Source organism: Phascolarctos cinereus, unplaced genomic scaffold (assembly GCF_003287225.1).
Source record: "Phascolarctos cinereus isolate Bilbo 61053 unplaced genomic scaffold, phaCin_HiC Scaffold_5;HRSCAF=322, whole genome shotgun sequence".
Classification (NCBI taxonomy): domain Eukaryota; kingdom Metazoa; phylum Chordata; class Mammalia; order Diprotodontia; family Phascolarctidae; genus Phascolarctos; species Phascolarctos cinereus.
Genome location: NW_027555958.1, coordinates 413473658 through 413495689, shown reverse-complemented (window position 1 = coordinate 413495689; position 22032 = coordinate 413473658). Strand labels below are relative to the sequence as shown.

At 41.4% G+C, this 22032-nt stretch overlaps 1 protein-coding gene across 1 annotated transcript in view; it reads left to right on the top strand.

Annotated features, from left to right (window-relative positions):
* Window positions 1-21140, top strand: part of TNN (tenascin N) — an 86051-nt gene extending 64911 nt beyond the window's left edge. Inside the window, exons 15-20 of the mRNA XM_020970541.2 lie at window positions 419-551; window positions 1358-1509; window positions 11858-11954; window positions 12851-13018; window positions 16039-16202; window positions 19718-21140. Of these exons, the coding sequence (XP_020826200.1) occupies window positions 419-551; window positions 1358-1509; window positions 11858-11954; window positions 12851-13018; window positions 16039-16202; window positions 19718-19870 (867 nt within the window). The 3' untranslated portion in view covers window positions 19871-21140. The remainder of the gene's footprint in view (window positions 1-418; window positions 552-1357; window positions 1510-11857; window positions 11955-12850; window positions 13019-16038; window positions 16203-19717) is intronic.
* The last annotated feature ends 892 nt before the right edge of the window (window positions 21141-22032 follow it).

The following is a 22032-nucleotide window of genomic DNA, read 5'->3' as shown; positions in this document are numbered from 1 at the left end:
GCCAGTTCTCTACCCATTATATCATGTTGCTCCTTCTATATTTTTAGTCGTCTTTTTTAGATTATCTTTTTTATGCTTCCCAAACTGGACTGTAAACTTTTTGAAAAAGTCTTGTATTTCCCTTTGTCTTCTGTAATGCCTAATAAAATTTCTTGTACATTGTAAGTGTTCAAGAAATATTTTTTGATTGATTAATTCTGGATTAGATTGGGTACTATTGGAGATCATCAGTGGATGATAAAAACTGTCTAAAAATCTAGTACCAACTTTAGCCATAAATGTGGCTAGTTTGCAATATCTTAATCACATGTCATACTCTAGTTGATGCAAACTTATCAAATGGAATAATGTTATACTCTGGTTGAAACCAACTCATCGAGTTGAATAACCAATTCTTTAACATGTGTTTGCATGCTAGGAGGTGAAGCTGGGACCTTGGGACCAGAGGTTTGAGCTGCAAGGCCTTGGGCTAGGAGTAAGGTACACGGTTTCTCTGGTAGCCTTTAAGGGTGGTCGCCGGAGCAGGATAGTATCTACTGACTTATCCACAGGTAAGATGGAGTCTCAAGCCTGGAAATAATATGTCATGGGCATTGTATAAAGCAGATGCCAGAAAAGGAGAGAGGAGCTCTAGACAGAAGCAAGTGGGTGAAGTATTGTGGTTTACATAGAAGTGAAGAAATGAAAATGTACTGTGATTAAGGGCTGGCTTTAAAAGTCCAACAAAATTACTCTGATAAATACATACACATATATATATCTACAGAAATAGATATATGTCTGTATATGTGCATAGACCTACATGTATATGTGTGTCCATATATGTGTGTGGGTGTAGAGTGTGTATGTACATATATGTATATGTATATACATATATATATATATATATATATATATATATGGAGAGAGAGAGAGAAAGAGAGAGAGAGGGGTCTATTAGGTATGTTTGAGAACTGTTGGAGAGCAAAGTAAGTAGGAAAGATAGCATACATAAGGTACCTAGACAGCTAGGTTGTGCAGTGGATAGAGTACTGGGCCTGGAGTCAGGAAGACCTGAGTTCAAATCTAGCCTCAGACACTTACTATATGGGTTACCCTGGGCAAGTCACATAACCCCCCCATTTGCTTCAGCTTCCTCATCTGCAAAGTGAACTGGAGAAGGAAATAGTAAACTATTCTAGTGTCTTTGTCAAGAAAACCCCCAACAAGGTCATGGAGAGCTGGACGTGACTGAAATGAGTGAATGACAACATGTGAAATAATAGCCAAACAGATGGTGCCCTCCCAAACTAATGAAAAGCCCGACTTGTGATTTCTTTCCCTTTCATTAATGATGCTTCTTCTTCTTGGTTCCCAGTTGGGGCTCGTTTCCCCTACCCATCCGACTGCAGTCAGGTTCAACAGAATGGAGACTTTGGCAGTGGCATGTACACCATCTACCTGCACGGTGATGTCGACCGGCCCATGCAAGTATACTGTGACATGGACACTGATGGCGGCGGATGGATTGTGAGTGACTTGATTCTCCCAGGCTCCTTCGCCTCGCGATTTGTTTCTTGGCCAAAGAGTTAGCAAGAGCTTCTCCACAAAGCCTTGGGAAATTAATTTCTTCATTTTCCGTGGAATAGAACTGTTTGTCTGCAGCATTACTTAAAGAGATATATATTAGTTATTAAAAAAAAAGTTGCATCCCCAAGGTTTGGAAAGAACCAGGCTTGAATTATTTAGTCCAACCCAAAGTCAAAAGTGAATCCCTCCTATAATATCACCAGTAAGTAGTCTTCAACCTTTGCTTGAAGACCCCTAATGAGGAAAAATAATTCATCTCCTAAATCAGAGCATCTCCCCTTTTGGGCATCTCTAATTGTCAGTAGGTTTTCCCTTACATTCATCAAGGCTTAATGTGCCTCCTTGTAGACACAAAAGTAAAAAGACTGATCTGTTTGGCTTACGATCCTAAGGCTTTTCATTTCCATAGTCCTTCACGCTTTTCAAAGTGATTTTATACACAATATCCAGGAACATGGTAGTACAGTGGAGAACAACACTGGGTTTGGGATCTGGAGATCTGGGTTCACATATCAGCTCTGCTCCTTAGCTGGGTGGCCTTTGGCCACTCACTGGTCTTTGCTGAGCCTCAGTTTCTTCAACTGGAAAATGAAGAGGGAGGCTCAGACAAGATGACTTTTAAGAAAGCTTCTGTGTGTGACAAATTTCATAACAACCCTTACCAGTGGGGAAACTGAGGCACAGAAGAGTTCAATCCAATCCAAGAGGCAGCTATTAATGTGTCAGGCATGTTGCAAGGTGTGGCTTAAAAGAAATATGTTTGTGTGTGGACCTGTGATTTCATTAGTGTAGAACTGGTGAGAGAACGCCCTCTATGAATGCAGATCAACAACTGTTTTACAACTTAACACTTGGAGCCGCACTTACTCAGGGTCACACAGTCAATATGTTATCAGAGACTGGACTTGAACTAGGCTTGGTGAAGCCTATGAATCTCATCCAATAATTTTTGAAAAATTCATAATGGAAGGAAATGCTACATTTTAGCTAGAGGTTAGTGAAAATAAAGATATAGTTTTTCCCAACCAAGTTTGTAGATCCCCTGAAATCTAAACTTGGACCCCTTGGGGGATCCATGAACCCCAAGTTATGAACCCCTGAAATGAAGGCCATCCCTCTCTCTATCCACTAGAAAAAAATGAAATTAGCTCCTGCCCTCAAGAATATTGCATTCTGCTCACTTCTTTCTGTTTCTTTGGTATATATCTTGTATGGACCTAATTATTTACATGTTTTCTCTGTCATGGTATGTGAATTCCTTGAGAGCAGGGGCTATCTTTTACCTTTCTCTGCATCCCCAGTGCTTAGCTTAGTGCCTGACTACAGTAAGTGCTTAATAAATGCTTATTTACTGACTCAGCAAATGAGTCTCAGAATTGAGATTAGATTTCTCTTTTGCATTTCCCACTGCAATAGCATGTTAATAGCTAGCCAGCCCAATCCACTCATGGCTTGAAAACACATTATCTGGAGGCATTCTGGAACAGGGTCATCTATGTAGGGGTCATTTGCCTTGGCCATCTGAATGAAGGCTTGTTGCCCAGGTACAGAGGCCCTAGCTCTGTTTGACAGAAACAAGGGCATTTGAGACTTGGGTCAGGATGATAAAAGCAGGACATTTTTGGCCCTCTCTGAAGCTCCTGCTTCTTGGCTTTATTCTCTTAGAGCTGTGTCCGTATAATTCACCGAGGCTCCTACTCTGATCAAATCAAACTCATCCAATTAACTGAAGAGATGCCATAAAGTACAACCTGATCCTCTCTAGCCCTGTGCCCCCGTTATTAGAAGACCTTATTGCTTCCTCTCCCCTTCTGCCCTGCAGTGCTCTGTTTTGGCCACCCCCAGCTCATTTCAGGTAGAGGGAAGATAAACTCAGGGTGCTCAAACTTTATTCATTTACCCATTTGCTCAGGGGGCCTTTGAAGCCAAATGGACTGGAGCAACCACAGATAAAATGATCCTGTCTGATAAGCAGTGAAGAAGAAAACTTATTAACCGCACAGCTGCCTCTGATGGCTAAAAGGCAATAATTGGATTGGGTGGGGAATTCCAGATTGATTTGTAAAAGGGACAGAAAGGAGAGTAATATGGGCAGCCTTCCATGTGACCAGACCCACAAGGCTATACCTGCTGCTTTTCATCTGTACCATTGTAACTTAGTAGATATTGTCCCTTCAGGCTCGAAGACTCAGTTCTGGGCAATTGTGCCTACAGTAGACCACTAGGCAAAAATTTTCAAGCTGTCTTTCATAGTTGCTGAGATCCAAGGCAGAGGACAGAAAGTGACGTGTCTTCATGGTAATCTGATGAAAAGATAGGTCAGCCTGCCTGGAAATGTCTGCCTCCAACATGTCCTGGCTCTTTCCTAGAACATGGAGATTGGTCCCAATAATAATAAAGTTACTTAGCAACGACCAGTGCTAACTGTTAGTGTAACCGATGCAAACCTCCCCCAGCTCTTGTCTTCTGTCCAAGTCCCAGTGATGAATTGTATGAATTTAGGCTCTCCCAATTCTTTGCTCAAAGTGAACACACTTTAAGAAGCATTCAGAATTCCCTAACTTCTCCCCACCACTTTTTGTGGGTGGTTCCAACATCTGTGGTGTTCAAGAAATTGATAGGCTTTGATGGCCCACCTTTAGAAAGCAGTCCCAAGCTGCTGAATGCTCTAAATCCTTTCCAGAAGAAATCTCCTGTACAGTGGGCAGCTGCAAGTTTGCTATTTAGCAGAGGGCAGAAGAGACTTGCCTTGATGGACCTCAGGCTGTTGGTTGGGAGCTGGAATTAGGAACATCAGGGAACACTTACAGTCCTATTAGGTAGACTAGAGCCACTTTTCCATCTTTGCTTTCTATGTTCTCCATCTTGAAAGGCTTGTGGACTATAATAGCAGATCTTTCCATTGGCTTGAAAAATGTATCTATAATTTTGTTGGTGTAGGGAATTCCCAGAAAGGACTTTTTTTCTTTATCAGTGCGAGTCAGCACCTGCTTTGTGATTTAGAGTGTTCAAGAGTTGCCTGGGCCACTTGGAAGTTAGAGAGTTATCCAGGGTCACACAGTTAATATGTGTCAACGGTGGGACTTGAATCCAGGGGCTAGTATAATTGATCTAGATGTGAAAGTGACCTCAGAGGCCATATTACATATAAGGAAACTGAGACACAGGAAGGTTAAGTGACATTTCCAAGGTCAGTAGGCAACAAATAATCAGAGGTAGGATTTGAATCCAGGTCCTATGCTTTCAGAATCTGTACTCTTTCTATTGTATCCACTTTAGGCCCTTGTGGAGAGTCAGTCAGTCAGGAAAATAGTGTTCATTAAATGCTTACTAAGTGCCATGATAAACTGGGAGTAATCTCAGATTAATGGAAACTGGGAAGCGATTCTTGCAGAAGGTGAAGCCTGGAGGAAGCCAGGGAAGCCAGGAAGCAGAGGGAAGGAAGGAAGGAATTCCAGGCATGGAGGACGCCAGTGAAAATGCTCTGAGTTGGAGATGGAGTGTCTTGTTTGAGGAACAGCAAAGAGGCTAATGGCATTGGATTGCAGAGTATATAGAAGGGAGCAGGTGTAATAAGGCTGGAAAGGTAGGAGGGAGTCAGGTTATGAAGAGCTTTGAAAACCAAACAAGATTTTCTTTTTTTTAAAAGTTAATTAATTTAATTATTTTTAATTTTCAACATTCACTTCCACAAGATTTTGAGTTCCAAATTTTCTCCCCATCTCACCCTTCTCCCATCCCAAGACTGCATGTATTCTAATACCCCTTACCATGATCTGCCCTCCCTTCTATCACCGCTCCTTTCTCTTATCCCCTTCCCCTTCTGTTTTCCTGTAGGGCAGGGTAGATGTCTATACCCCATCAAACAATATTTTTTTATTTGATTCTGGAGGTGTGATAGGGAGCCACTGGAATTTATTGACTAAGTTTACTATGTGGGCTGGAGAGTAAGGAGTGGACCCCAGAGAGGAGTGAAGACATGGCATCTCACCTGCAAGAAGGTGGCATAAAGTCTCCAATGTAATGAAAAGTATGAGAAGTAATTAGAAAATCACCTGATCAAAAGGTTGATGAGCTCCGGAAGGAGCCATTTCTTTGAGGTTTCGTGTATTGATTTATTGCCCCCCTTATGAATTAATTCATTATACCACAAGGTCAGAAATAGCTAGAAAATTAAGGGAAGTATTGAGAAGAAATTAAATCTGTAACAGATTTATCTAAGAAATTCCTGGGGCAAAATGTGGCCTAAGAGGAGAATCTACAGAGAGCGAAGGAAAGCAATGCTCATTTATTCTAAATTTTTCTTATGAGTGTGTAAGATTTCTCAATTTCAAATAGAGTCCCTTCACTCTTAAATCTCTGTATGCCGATATTTATCACCTATTGTTTCTTCAAATTCCTCTTTCTTATTCACCACTAAAAAAAATAGCCTGACTTTGCTCTTGCTCAAAGGGGAGATCTGACATGTAAAGCTCCCTCAGGTCCCAAGTACAGAATGGTTCAGGATACCACAGAAAAATTATTTGATGTTTTGTTGCTTTCAAGGTAAAATATTATAGGACAATGAGTACTTCTGCTTACATAGAAAGCTTTATGAGGCTCAGATGATTAAGAGGCAGCAGCTGGCATTCACATTAGAGCTGGAGGGGACCCAAGTAATCATCTGGTCTGACTTTATTTTATAGCTAAGGAGACCAAGGATTAGAGTTTAGTAGCAAAGCTGAGCCCACTACTCAGGTCTCTCCTGACTTCTGTTCCATCCAGTATTCTTTCCACTCTACTATGTAGCTTATGAGGGCAGCTAGGTGGTGCAGTAGACAGAGTCCAGCTTCAGACTCTAGTTGTGTGATCCTAGGTAAGTCACTTCACCCTATTTGCCTCAGTTTCCTCATCTGTAAAATGAGCTGAGAAGAAAATGACAAACCACTCCTATATCTTTGCCAAGAAAACCCCAAATAGGGTCACAAAGAATCAGACATGATTGAAATGAATGAACAAGATGCAGCTTGTGAAGAATGAGCTAGAAATTGGGCAAATGATAATTGCAGGTTCTCAGAGGAAGGAATGCTAACGCAAAGTAGGTTTGCTGAGGCTGCCATCATCATCTTTGGAGAAAGTCTTATAGAATGATCCAGACTCTCATTAAAGTTGAGGAGGACCTTAGAGATAATCCAGTCCACCCCCCCATCTTAAAAAATGAGGAAACTGAGACTCAGAAAGTTTCCATGATTTGACCAAGATCCAAAAAGGGAAGATAATTGCAGAGTAGAAACTAGACTCTTGAGTCTTCTGCAGCCTGGCTGTTCTTTCTACCATGCTGCTATTCCCTTGTCAGATGTTCTTTAAACAAACAAACAAAAAACTACAAAATACTATTTTAAAATCTTTTCTACAGAGTTCTTTCAGAAGTGGGTTACATAAAAATGTTTTGCTTTTGTAATATAATCAGTCACCCAGAACTTATTAAGCTCCTACTATGTATAAGGGCAGCTAGGTGGCACAGTGGATAGGGTGCCAGGGCTGGAGTCAGGAAGATCTGAGTTCAAATCTGGCCTAGACTTTTGCTAGCTGTGTGATCCTGGGCAAGTCACCTAATTCTTTTTGCCTCAGTTTCCTCATCTGTAAAATAAACTGGAGAAGGAAATAGCAAGCCAAGAAAACCGCAAATGGGGTCATGAAGAATTGGACACGACTTAAATGTGCCAGTCATTATGGTAGGTTCTAGGGTTATAATGACAAAAGCAAAAATAGCTCCTGCCCTCAAAGAACTTATAGTCTAGCTGAGGAAGATAACATGTACACATATTGATCCATGCAAAATTTACACAAAATAGATAATAGACGATGTTTTGAGGAAGAACATTAACAGCTTGGAACAGGGTATGGAAATCAGGAAAGGCATCATGGTTCTTGATTTGAGCCTTGAAGGAAGTGAGAGATCATGGGAGGCAGAGCTGAGGAAATACATTCTAGGGAGGGGGCCCAGCCAGTGCAAGCAGCGCAAGTGGGAGATGGAGCGCTAAGTATGAAGAATAGCTGGAAGCCAATGTGACTATGCCCAAGTGTGAGTGGAGGGGAATAATTTGCAATAAAGCTGGGAAGGCAGGTTGTGACCTGGTTGTTAAGAGCTATAAATGCCATATAGAGAACTTTATAGTCAGTCCTAGCAGTAATAAGGAACCACTGGAGTTTATTGAGTTACTACATGCATATTAGGGTTCACATGAGGTATAAATTCAAATTCTTAGAATCAAAGAGTTGTAGACTTTAGAGCTGGAGGGGAAAATGGCTTCTCTTCTTCTCAGGTAGATATCTAGCTTATTTGATCCTGTATCCAAGCTCTCTCTTAAAGGATACCTTTTGCCAAGCCTGCTGTTTTAGTTAAAAACATAGAATCAAAGATTTAAATCTAGCGGGGTCCTTGGAGGCCATTGAGTCAAATACCTTCACTTTACAGATGAGGAAACTGAGGTACAGAGACGGTAAGATTTGTCCAGGATCAAGACTCAAGTCTCCCTTCCAGGTGCCCTGAAGGAACTCTTCCATTCTCAGCCTGGTATCAAAATTACCTTGGAATCTGTAGTGTTCATGGGAGATACAGTGAAAATGTTTCTATAATCCTAGAGTTGGGGGATAGGACAGGAGAGTGGTAGGGGAGGCAGGGTTGTGTTGTGGAAGATCCATGTTATCTCAGTCTTTGGTTTCAAGTGATGTCACATAACTGATTTTTATATAAAGAGGTATCATTAATAAGATAATATAATAACCTTAATAAGAGAATATACAAGTACATTTCCTGTGCAGTCCACAAAGAAGTGTCTGATTCTTAAAGGACTGGTGGACTTCCAGGAGTTCTCAGACTCACTGACTGGGCAGTCTGGAGACTTGGATTCCACCCCTGCTCCTGTTCCAGAGTCAGAGGACCTTGGTTCTAATCCTTCCTCTCACACCACACTTACTACCTTTGTGACTTTGGACAAGTCACTTAGCCTTCCTGGACCTCAGTTTACCTGTATATAAAATGGGGGCATTAGACCAGATGGTCTCCGAGGTCCTTTCAGCTGTGACCAATTATCCTATGACTCAGCCCAATCTCTTCCTTCATTTCTTTATTTCTGCTTGAGAATACAGACATATCTCAAATGCCCCAGTCATGTCATGAAGACATTAGAAGTGTGTCCCACCATGACATCGTGAACCTCACCCCTGCTATAACTTGCTAGGCTCACCAGTACTCCATCTCCTTTTCCTGACCCTCTGCACCCACTCAACCATTTTCTCCCAGTTCCACTCTGCTCAGCTCCCTGTTCATGGAGCCAAATGCCCCAGAACATCGTTTCAGTTATGTCATGTTTTCATGGAACCAGTGCTGCCTTCAATTTTAGGAAGGGCATACCTAAGCCTAGACTCCTTACTTTTCAAACAAAGAGATCAAGTGGAATGTGGCATCTATGAAGAGTCAGGGCCTTTGGATAAAGTATAAGGGTTTCAGCTAAGTGTGAGGCTCTTGTTGTTCAGTCATTTCAGCAGTGTCTGACTCTCTGTGACACCCATTTGGAGTTGTGGTTCGCCATTTCCTTCTCCAGCTCATTTTTTACAGTAAGGAAATTGAGGCAAACAGGGTTATGTGACTTGCCCAGGTTTACTCAGCTAGTGTCTGAGACTGGATTTGAACTCAGGTCTTCCTGACTCCAAGCCCAGTGTTCTATCCACTGTGCCACCTAGCTTCCCCTAAATGGAAGGTACTTAGTCCTTTTTTGTTTTGCCACGACTCCTGTGCTACTGGGTCATGGGTTATTAACAACAAGGAAGGACCAGAAAAAGTATGAACTTTTGTACCTGAACTTTTAGTATCCTTGGAAAGGGAGTGAATGGGATTAAGGTTGCTTCTCCTCCTGAAAAGATTAGAAGGAAACCCAGAATCAAGGTGCAGTGTATCTTATTAATAGAAGAGAGCTAGCATTCCAATTCTCTTGCCTCAAGGCAAATGTTGTGAAGCAGGGTGGGAAGAAAGATGGATGATTGGGTTTTCAACTCTGCCTCTGCATTTAAATGAATACAAAGGAAGGCAGACAGAGGAGAGAAGAGAACTTTCAGGCTGCCCTTTTTGCTAAGAGAGAATCCATTTTAAGCTTAGTTATGATTGCATTTTGCCTGGCCATTATGGTCAAGCTGAGCTATCTGCTGTCAATTCTGATGGTACACAGAGGTGGAGGGAGACATTAAATGGGGTTTTCAGGTTTGCCACATTTGAAAGCATTTGATTTACCCTGACTAGAAAAAGCCTTCTTCCCAAAGTAATGAAAAGTATGAAAGAAAAGAAAGAAAGAAGAAAGAAAGAAAGAAAGAAAGAAAGAAAGAAAGAAAGAAAGGAAATAAAGGAAGGAAGAAAGAAAAAGAAAGAGAGAAAGAAAGAAAAAGGAAGGAAGGAAGAAAGGAAAGAAAGAAGGAAGGAAAGGAGGAAGAAAGGAAGGAAGAGAAAGGAAGGAAGGGAGAAAGGAAGGAATAGGAAGGAAGGGAGGGAGGGAAGAAGAAAGGAATTGTTGGTCAGTCTTCTGCAGCTCTTTGTTGAATTTTTTTTTTTTGCAAGGATACTGGAATGATTTGCCATTTCCTACTCCAGCTCATTTGGGTCACTCAGCTAGTGTCTGAGGTCAAATTTGAACTCAGGTCTTCCTGACTCCAGGTCCAGTGCTCTATCCACTGCTCTACCGAACTGCCCAAGGAAGGAATACCTGCTCTGAAAAGGAAATAGAAAACAGCTCTCATTGTCTCCATTAATGTAATTCAGTTCAACAAATATTTATTGAAAAGGCTGTGGTGCAGTAGAAAGAACGCTGGAATTGGGGTTAGAAAACTTTAGTTTGAATCCTGGCAGAATTGCCACTGCTGAGTTCCGGGGTCATGGAGCAAATCATTTCCTATCTATGTGTCTTGGTTATGTCATCTCCAAAACAGGGCTAATGGTACGCTACTGGCCCCACAGGGGAAAATGTTCCATAAATGTCAGTTATTATTTTCTGAATATACTAGGTGATAAAGAGGATGTAAAAAACTCCCACAGAGTCTCTGGCATCAATTTGATTCAAAAGCTCTTAACAGATTCTGGGGTCTGTGAATCTGTTTTAAAAAAAATATTTTGATAACTCTTTCAATATAGTTGTTTTTCTTTCTAATCCTATGTATTTTACTTTATGCACTTAACAACATGATTCTGAGATGGGATCCAGTCTGGCTTTACCAGACAGACAAAGGGATCTGTGATACACAAAAGAATCAATGACCTTTGATCTAATTGTACCCCCAAAAGAGAAACCCGTATGTAATAACTAGATAATACAGGCGACACATGATTAAGTGCCTCAGTGGGTTGTGCAGATGTTCAAAGGCCCAAGAGTTCAGAGGAAGAAATTAAGAATGTTTTTTCCTTGCCCACAACCCAAACTCCTCCTGATCTTCTCTCTGACTTCCTGATAACGTGAAATCGTTAAGGATAGAGAATGTGAATCTCATTGTTTTAGGCATCCCACTATCCAGTGCAATGATTGGCACACAACGGGTACTTTAAAAATAGCTACCATAAATAATAATGATACGAGAAACAGAAGAGAATACCAACAAGTCTGTAGATAATAATCTTTATTCCTTTCCCCCTCAATAGTACCTCAGGTAATGTGGGTGCTATTTCTTTTCCATACTCAGTTTTTATACACATATGCATGCACACACACAGACACACACACAAAGACATATATATGCACACACATATACAACACACAAGTATATGTATGTATGCATACATATGTGTATATATGTGTATGTGTATATACATACATACATACATACATATATATGTATGTGTGTGTATATATGCATATATATATATATATATGTATATATATATGTATATATATATATATATTATATATATATATATATATATATATATATATATATATATGCAGCTAAATGGCACAGAAGATAGAACCCTGGGCTCCTGGAGTCAGGAAGACTCATCTTTATGAGTTCAAATCCAGCCTCAGAAACTTATTAGCTATGTGGCCTTGGACAAGTCACTTTGCTTCACCCTTGTTTGCCTTAGTTCCTCATCTGTAAAATGAGCTGGAGAAGGAAATAGCAAACCACTCCAGTATCTTTGCTAAGAAAACCCTGAAGGAAGGAAGGGGTCATGGAGAGTCAGATACGAGTCGAACACAAACAACATCTATAGAACTAAATCTATATATTTAAGGGGGGAAATGTCATGTACTTTTTTCTCCCATGACAGGTATTTCAGAGACGAAACACAGGGCAGCTGGACTTCTTCAAGCGTTGGAGGCACTATGTGGAAGGTTTTGGCGATCCCATGAGGGAGTTCTGGTTTGGTATGAGCTCTAACAGTTTTTAGGGAATGGATGGGTGGATGATCCTTACCTTGAAAGGCTGGGCAGCTTGAAGCACCCAGAGTTCAGAGGCAGGTCCAAACAGTATTGAACCTGTAGTGTCTATGAATCAGAGTGCCCATATGGTGAGGCCTCTGGTCAGATTTTCTGATACTGTGGGCTTGGAAGAAAGCTGGGGATAGGTACTACGAAAGCAGCATTTCTTCCAGTGTTTCAGTCTTTATCATTTGGCTGGAGCCCAAGGAAAGTTAAATGCCAGCTCTGTGGAAAGAGACAGAAAGAGTTGGGAGAACAATGGATTCAATGTCCCTCTAGCAATTTTAGTGTTCCCTGAGGCCCCTTACTGATGTCAGTAATTAGAAGGATTTTATCTCCTTGCCTTTTTCCTGCCTCAGCTGTGGTGAAGGTGCTAACGAGTAATGAAAGGGCCCAGAAAGTGAGGAGCACTTGGTTGGAGAATTCAAAGATCTACAGACTGGATCCTTAGCCCCTGATTAAACACAAAATTGATAGTATTTGCTATCCCTTTAGCTGCGACATCCTTCTAATGCTTTACTAGTTAATGCATGTGCTACTTGGGGAGTTAAATGGATGACAAATAGTATATCTTTCATTTGAAAGATTAGACCGCTGGAAGGTAGCTTGCCCAAGGAGGTCACTAATCAATGCTGGCCTGAACCCCTGAAATCCTTCCTTGCTTACCCTCTCCTTTCTACTCTTTCCCCATCATATGGGGAAATACATTTTAGGGTGAAAGGCAAAGCAGACTGGTGTTATATGATGAGCCTCAGATACTGCAAGGTGTCTTGGCTGTCAGGGTGCAGTACCAATTTCTTCAATGAATGGTGGATTAATTGAACTCTTATTCCTTATTTCAGGGCTCGAGAAACTACACAATCTTACCACTGGAACACCAGTTCGATATGAAGTGCGCATAGACTTACAGACAGCAAATGAGTCTGCCTATGCAGTCTATGATTTTTTCCAAGTGGCTTCTAGCAAGGACAGATACAAGCTGACAGTGGGGAAATACAGAGGCACCGCAGGTAAGGACGCCAGGCTCGCTCTCGAGTCTGACAGCTTGGCTACTGCCTGCCACGGATTTGGGGAGGGAGCAGAGGCTTACGTCATCATCCATCCATCAGTGAACATTTATTAAGTTCCAGGCATGGCATCAATCAATCAATAAGTCAAGATTTATTCAGCACCTACGTTATGCCAGGTACCATACCAAGCTATGGAACTGCAAAGACAGGGAGTTTTCATTCTTTCAAGGGAATGACATGTATACATGTAAGTCTGTACAAAATATATACAATGTAAGTATAAGATAATTTTGGGTGGAAGGCATTGGCAACTGGGGGATCAGGAAAGGCCTCTTTCTCCTTTCTTCCTTTCTGTCTTTCTTCCTCTGTCTTTCTTTTTCTCTTTTTCCTTCCTTCATTTTCCTTCCTTCCTTCCTTCCTTCCTTCCTTCCTTCCTTCCTTCCTTCCTTCCTTCCTTCCTTCCTTCCTTCCTTCCTTCCTTCTCCTTATATCCCATTGCATATCACATAGCAGGCTCTTAACATGCTTGTTCATTGATTGGTTGCATGAATAAAGGGAATACCCATTCTGTGAGGTCACCAACCCAACTAAGTATAAAGATAAATAATCATAGGGATCTCAAAGCGAGGGTCTAAAGTTGTAAAGGGGTGGTAAAGGTAACAGTCAAATGAGACTAATTTAAAAAAAGTAATCAAGTACCTGACAGAACATCATCAAAAATTGAGCTGTGTACCATGGTACACATAGTAGGTACTGGTACACATAGTAGGTACCAGTCTGATGTAGGAGTTTGAACATTTAATAAGAGCTGGACTAATCGAGGAGGCTTCATGGAGAGAAGGGAGGCTCAAGCTGATCCTTGATGGATGTTTGGGGTTTGAAAGGTGAAGAGAAGAGAGAAACAGGAGCAAAGGCTTGGAGAGAAAATAGTATGTTATTTGTGTGACAGAATAGGCTAGAATTTGATAGAGGCAGACATCTCTGACATGCATTCTAAATACTACAAGGACAGAATGTAAAGGATGCCAATCCCATTGATTTAAATTTTACCACAAAAGTCAGTACAGGGGGAGGAGAAGCTCTTAAGAATGAAATTCTGAAGCTGCAAAGAGCTTCTCTTTGATGACTCAGATGATGAGGAAAAGGAAGGATTGTCTAGAAGAGACTAACGAGATTGGACAAAGGCGCTCACCAACCAACCTAGATTTTTAAAGACATGCACAAAAGATGAAAGAGAGCTATAGAGGAGTAATACAAAACTGTGTCGTGATCCTATAAGAAAAAATGTCAGGAATCCTAATTCTCCTGATGAGATAAGGCTAATGAGGAATGCTATGGACAACAAAGAGAGTTTTTAGCTGCATTAGGGAAAAGAGGAAGATGGGAAGATGATAATGGACAAAAAGTGTGCTCAGGCCTTCTTTTGTCTTTTCTCTGCCCACGAGAATGATTTTTGGATGGGAAATGATACACTGAATGCAGATTATAGAGAGTTGAAATCTGAGATGGCATGAAGATGGTGAGAGAGCAGGCCCCCGCTGCTCTCAGTGAGCTCAAGTCACCAAGCCCCGATTGAGGCAGGGATTGGAGAAAGTGGCAAAGGTGCTTGCTGAGGCACTGTAAATGATCTTTGAAAGGTTCCAGGGAATGGGAAAGGTGCTACAGGCCTGGAAAAGAGCGAACATTAGTCCGATTTTCAGAAGAGGGAAGATAAACAGAATCTGGGAACTCTAAGGCCTCTGTCTGAGGACAGATTTGAACTCAGGTGTCCCTGACTCTTATTCCCATGTTCTAGGCCCTGTGTAACCTAGCTAAATCATATGACTCTAGGAGAAACATGATGAAAATAAGTTTTTAAGGTAGACAATTGGGCACAGGGATCTAGGATGGATTGATGTGGATGTGATGTAGGTGAGGTAGGAATGTTTTAGTCTGGGAGATTATCCAAGAAGCTATTATAATAATATAGGAGTAGTAATAAAGGTCTAGATTAGGGTAATGGTAGTAGGTATAGAGTAGAATGGAGACCAAGCTATGAGTATGAGAAGATATGAGATATTGGATATATATATGAGGGATGAGGCAAGCATCCTTTTATGGTTTAGAGCCAGAGTACTATTCAATTCCACTCCATACAACAAACATTTATTAAATGCCTACTGTGTGCAAGGTAGGGGCAGCTAGATGGCACAATGGATAGAATGCTGGGCCTGGAATCAGGAAGACTCACCTCCCTGAGTTCAAATCTGGCCTCAGACACTTACTAGCTCTGTGACCCTGGGCAAGTCACTTAACCCTGTTTGCCTCAGTTTCCTCATCTGTAAAATGATTTGGGGAAGGAAATGGCAAATCATTCCAGTGTTTTTGCCAAGAAAACTACAAACAGTGTCATGAAAAGTTGGACACTACTGAAAACGAGTAAACAACAAAACAACAAATGAGCAAGGTAATAGATGATAAACAGATGGCCTTTAAGGCTCCTTCCAACTCAAAATTTACGATCCAATGACCTTACAATAATGGCATTGTCAGAAGGGGCATTCAGGGGAGATCCTTATTTGGAGTGAAATTGGGTTAACTTGTTTTTGAAATAAGTTGAGTTTGAGGTGATGGAGAATCACTCAAGTAAAAATGTCTGGTAGAAGTATAGAACTAGACTGTGAATGCAAAAAAAAAAGCTATAGGCATACATTGAAAAGAATGCTTTTCCTCCTTCTCCAAGCTATCTGGTAACATCTGTAGCAAAGAACCATCTGGCCAAAAACTAACCAAAAGGACACCTGTCATTTGTAGAGCATGGTACTTAAAGATGTCCGTGTGGCCTTAGGCAAGTCCCTTAACCTGGATCTCAGTTTCCTCATCTGTAAAGTAAGGGACTTATACTAGGTAGCTTTTCTGGTTCATTTCTGCTATAAATCTATAATCCTGTGATGTTCTAATGCTTTTCTCCTTATGGACCAAAGTACGTCAGCCCTTTAGGTACCTTTCTGAGACTTTCTGCTTTCGTCTCTTCCCTGCAGGTGATGCTCTCTCTTACCACAATGGATGGAAATTCACCACCTTTGACAGAGACAATGATATTGCTCTCAGCAACTGTGCCCTGACACATCATGGCGGCTGGTGGTATAAGAACTGCCACCTGGCAAACCCCAACGGCCGATACGGAGAAACCAAGCACAGTGAGGTAAGCTTCAGACATATTCTTTCAGAGAGACCTCCTCCTTACTTCCAGAGAATGATACACAGGTCTGGTTAGGTCACTCTGAGGCTCATGAAGGGGATCCCTAGTGCCTCTAGGAGAAGCTACAACATCTTCTGTTTGGTATTTAAAGCCCTTCATAGTTTTCCTTCCAATGGTGTTTCCAGGCTGATTACAAATGAATCTGCCTATGCACTTAGCATTCCAGCCAGATCAGCTTACTTGGCCACTCTTTGTGCAGAACATTCCACGTCCCATTTCGTGCCTTTGTCCGTACTGTTTCCTGAACCTGGAATGTTCTTTTTCCTCATCTGTGCTTTCTACCAATCTTAGCTCTTTGTAAGGCTCAGCTCAAGGGTCACTTTCTTCGAAAAGTCTTTCCTGATTCCTCAGTAGTTGGTGATCTCTTTGCCCCCAAATTACTTTGTATTTATTTCATGTTTTCCTTTTTTTGCATGTATTTATCTATGCATATTTTGTATTCCACCTCTTTTCCCTTCCCCTACCCCCTGCTTATAATATACACTCCTGGAAGACAGGGACTGTTTCCTTTTGGTCCTTGAATCCTGAAACCTACCTACTGTCATACTTAGCATATAGTAGGCTTATGAGATTGTTGAAAAGAATTGATTGAGAGGCTATTCCTAAACAGAAATCCTCTAGGCTGGTTTTTGCTACTGCTTGGCTAATCTCTTGCCAACCTCACTCCAAAGACTGTGCCTTTGGGACCTGGACCCTTCCCCACACTCTTCCTGGGATATGTACCTTTCTTCCTGCATGATCCCATCAGCCTAAACAGTTGAGTCAGGCATTTAAAGTGCACATATTTTTTTTTCTGCTAAAATTCAAGGGTGAGCTTGGGGGACAAATTATGTACAAATTTGGGAAGACATACAATGTGACAATGTATACTGAATTCACCCTCACAGGGGTTTAAATATGAATCAAGCTTTCATAGTGGTGTCTCATTCCCCTTCCTGTCTTACCCTCACTTAGTACTTTGTTCAAGGCTACAACTATTTCTCTCAGGTTCTTGGAGGCCTCAGAAAACAAGGTCTTTTCTATTTGAGCTCATGAAATTGCTTTCTTCCAAACCACCTGGCCTCTGACTCAGAGGCTCCCCTGGGTGTTACCCATGGAATTTCTCTGAACCAGTTTCTTGTTTTCATGGGCGCCCAACCCAGGCTAGTGTCGGAGAGAGAGTCCTCTGCCCTCCTGTGCTCTCAAGATTTCTTCACTGGTTGTTCCATTCGCGTCTCTGATTAGCACCCATCTTCATACCTAGTATGTCCTGGGTCTAGCTCTGTATGTTAGCACTGGCCGTTTCCAATCCTTTTTCCTAGGTCTCTTTTCCACAAACATCATCATTAGCAGTTGTTATGTGAAGGATCTTGAGCACTGGCTTTGGAGTCAGATAAGGATTTGAATACTACCTTACTTATTAACTAGGTGACCTTGCCCAAGTCACTTAACACCTCTCTGCTTCAGTTCCACACAAGGAAAATAATAGCTGCTCTCTGGGTTTGTGAAGATTAATGCAATAAGCACTTATTGAGCACCTACTATGTACAAAGCACAAAGATAAAATTGTAAAGCAACTCTTATCTTCAAGGATACATCTTTTAAGTACCTAAATGCAATATAATTTAAGGAAAGTGAAAGTATTAAATCAAGAAAGGCTTCCTGTAGAAGCTGGCTCCTGAGGTTTGAAGCTTTCAAGGAAGCTAAGGATTCTAAAGGCATGGCGATGAGGAGGGGAAGGGAATCTAACTAGGGAATGACACAGAAGTGGGAGAAGGAGTGCCGAGCGAGGGGAACAGCGAGCAGGCCAGCTTGGCTGCAATGGAGAATGAGTGAAAAGGAGGAGCAAAGATAGAATGGGAATAAAACACTTTGCCAACTATTTGAAGGTCAGATTCTTCATTCCACTTTGATTTATCTAGTACTGGCCTGACCAGGGTTCCTCCCAATCCACGGATTGGGAGGTTAGGCACTCAGCAATGAAAGGGCCAAGGCACTGAATGATGAAGATAGAGCAGTGAAGTCTGAGCCTCTGAGCAGGTATTTAGAATAAGCCACTAGCATGCCTTAAGCCCTCACTAGATTCACTAATGAAAGCCATTCATCTGGTTAATGGGTTTGCCTCACAGGCTGCAAGGTATTTAACTCTTATTTATTATTTACCTCACAAATTAAAATACATAAAAATGGTCACTTGGGTCATCCGTTGGCCAGGTCACAAGGTTATTAAGCGAATTGAATATTATTGAACTCACCAGTCAAATGACAGAAAACGGAATTTAGTTTTTAGTGATCTATTTGTTTCTCCAGAGGAGAAAAGCAGCAATCTGAAATGAAACTGATTTTACACAACTTGCCAATAAGAGTGTTTCAATAATTAATGCCCCTCCCCTTTGTTTGGGTGAGTGTGAGTGTGTGTGTGTGTATGTATGTGTCCTAGGGTTGGGAAAGGGAAGCTTAAATCCGATACCAGTCAAACAGAATTGTTCCTCTATGTCAAAGTTGACCCATCTGCCACAGAAGCAGCATGGTGAACTGGAAAGAGTGTTGGATATAGAGACGGAACCCTGGGCACCATTTTCAATCTATGGGACTTTGGACAAGTCACTAACTTCTCTGAGGTTTCAGTTTCCTTGGCTATAAAATGAAGGAATTGAACAAAGTGTCCCTAAGGTCCCTTTCAACCTTATCACCCCTGTTTAAATGCTTATTTTCTCTACTGGAATCACATATTCTCTCTCCATAAGACTTTGAACTGGTGGCAGAAGATTCCACAGATTCTCCCCCCAATTTGCTTTACCACTCTGCTCATACTGAGATCTACTGAGGCTTCTACAGGGAGTGAGAAGGCAGCTCCATTTCCAAGTATCATTCGGATTAGGCTAAGACTTCTCAAAGAAGGTATACATTTTGGAGACAAAGTCCTCATCTTCCATATCAGACACCCTCTAATTATGGCTTAGATCATGTAATGTCTAAAAGGGACCTTAGAGGCTATTGAATCCAACCCCCTAATTTTACAAATGAGGAAATTGAGGCCCAGAGATATTTGCCCAGGTAGTAAGTGTCTGAGACAGAGTAGGAACTCAGGTCTTCTTAACTCCAAGTTCCACAGATAATCCACTGTGCCTCCTTGTTGCCCCAATGATAGAGGTGGAATGGACCTCTGGAGGTCATCTGGCCAGCCCTCTTCCTTTAAGCAGCTAAGTTGGTGCTTTTATTTTAGACAAAGGACACCTGAGGTCCAGAGATGTGATGTGAACTTGCCTAAGCTGTAGGCAAAGCTAGGATTAGAATTCTGATCTCCTGCCAGAGACTAGTCTCCAGTACTGGTCTCCACTGTACCACACTTTCTTTGTTTTCTTCTACCATTCTATGACAAACAGGACATGGTTTAGCCAGCAAAGAACGGTCTTTATCCATTGTCCCTTCTTGTCTTCTAAGTCCCCTGGGTCTTCTTGGCTTTTTTTTTCCTCTAGGGGGTGAACTGGGAGCCATGGAAAGGACATGAATTCTCCATCCCTTTTGTGGAGTTGAAGATCCGCCCTCATGGTTTCAGTGGGAGGCATGTGCAGGGGAGGAAGAAAAGGATGTTGGCAGGGAAGAGAATAATCAACAGAAGATCCAACTGACTGGAAACCAGAATGAGGGGAGATTAGTTAAAGCTGCAAAGAGTTTTGGATGGGGGGTGGGAAGATTACTCATTTTCTAAACTTGAATTAAGATCTGAGTGGCTGTATGGGGGATATATGTGATCTCTACTTTCTGTTATCTTCAGAGACCCAATCTACAAGTGCATTCTGCCAGGCCCCAAGCCATGGCGATTCCTCTTTCCTCTCCATCTTCACTGATGCAACATTATCTATACTTAGGACTTTGATTTTTAAAAAAGCGGTTGCACAGCATGTGATGGGGAAATTAATACCATACTGGCAAGGATGCTCAACCTTACCCCAATGATGTTCTAGTGACATGAGATGGCTTGAGAATTCTGTAAAAGACATGTCATCTAGCTCTTTGCCAATTGGAAAGCTCCAGAAACTGCTATTTCTTGGATTCCCTCAGTACATATTTTGTATGTATTTGTATGTGCATGTGTCACCCCACTGATGGAATGTAAGCTCCTCGAGGGCAGGGACTGTTTTATTTTTGTCTTTATAACTCCACTGCCTGGCTCAGAAGTAGTCACTTAATAAACGCTTATTAATTAATTGATTTATATGTCTATCCAGCAAGACCACCTAATGGGAATAGAATGGTCCAGCTATGATGAGGTTACTGCATTTGCCAGAAGCTCCCATCCATCATCCCTGCTTTGGCATTGGGTGGATTGTTGCTCTTTCTCTCACTTACAGGCCTTGGGAGGGAAAGCAAGGAAAGGAATGGAGGGCAAAGGCGGGGTTGGACGGGCCCCCTGAAATGCATAGTTAATGGAAATTTTTATGAAAACCTTCTCTTCCAATAGGCTAGATAATAAAGCTTTTACTATGCTATCCATTTTCCCTCCCAAGACAACTTTTAGTCTAATCTGTCATAGAGGTGTTTGTCTTGTGGATTAGTCTGTACTCACTTAGACTTAAAATAATTTGGCATGTTTTAAAAATTGTTATTCCATAGAGTTTCTAGCTCCACCCTGCTGTGCCACCCGCAAGCCCTAACCTCATTCATTTGTTCAGACCCTTCCCTAATGCTGTTAAGCAACTCTTTGTGCCTCAATTTTCTGAAATGGCTTGATATTGTGAAGCCCCCAAACCACAGGCTTGGAAACCTTGATGCTTGGTGTGGGAGACTCACAAAGATCAGATATTTTTGGCTTTTTCCTTGCCATTATGGAACATTTTCTATTAGGTAATTTGATGATCATTTCACTACCTTACATTTCTACTCCTGAAAAAAATAATAAACCACTTGATTAAAAAAAAACAACTCTCTGGCTTTGTTTTTTTTCTCTACTTTCTTTCTCTCCCACCCCCACATAAATACATGTGAACTTGACATTTTGCTCAAGTGTTCAGTACGTTACAATTTGTGCAGAATGAAGGAACTTGGTGGGTGAGGCCCTATTATTTGTTTGATGGCTAATAGAGACAGAGGAAAAGTTGAAGAGCTGGGAGAGAGAGAGGGAGAGGGGGTAGGAAGTGGTTTATAAAAGCCCAGTCTACTTCCAGAGCTCAAGCATTAGTCATCCATGACCCTTTCATGCAGAAGTAAGGCCTCGATGCCTCCATGTTTGGAAACCACCTGGTTCAAAGGAAAGTCATCATTCCATAAGGTTTTTTTTTTCCTCCTCTCATTCTTTTCCCCACACTGTAGTGTGGTATAATTGAAATAAAGTCTTGGCCCTAGGATTAGGAGAGCTAGGTTCAAATCTTCAATTTAATGCTTACTAGTTGAGTGACCCTGAGCAAGTCACTTCTCTCTGAGCTTCAGTTTGCTCATCTGTAAAATGGGGATAATAATGCTTGTATCACTTCACAGGGGCAGAAGTAATCCTAATCCTAATCATAATGAAACATGTAAAAATTGCATCAGAGTTTGTAGCGCTCTTTCCTCACAATAATCCTGTGAGATCCATAGTCATTAGCTTCCATGAGTTCAATGATCATCACGACAGATAATTCCCAGATCCAATCCTTGTCTCTTTCCTGAGCTCTGTTCTTGCATCACCAACTGCCTTCTATATATTTTGAATTGTTGGAATTTCAAACTCAAACTCTCCTGTTTTCTAAGCTTTCCTATTACTATTGAGGAATGTCTCAGCCTGGGTTGACAAAATCTGGTTTGAGAAAATCTT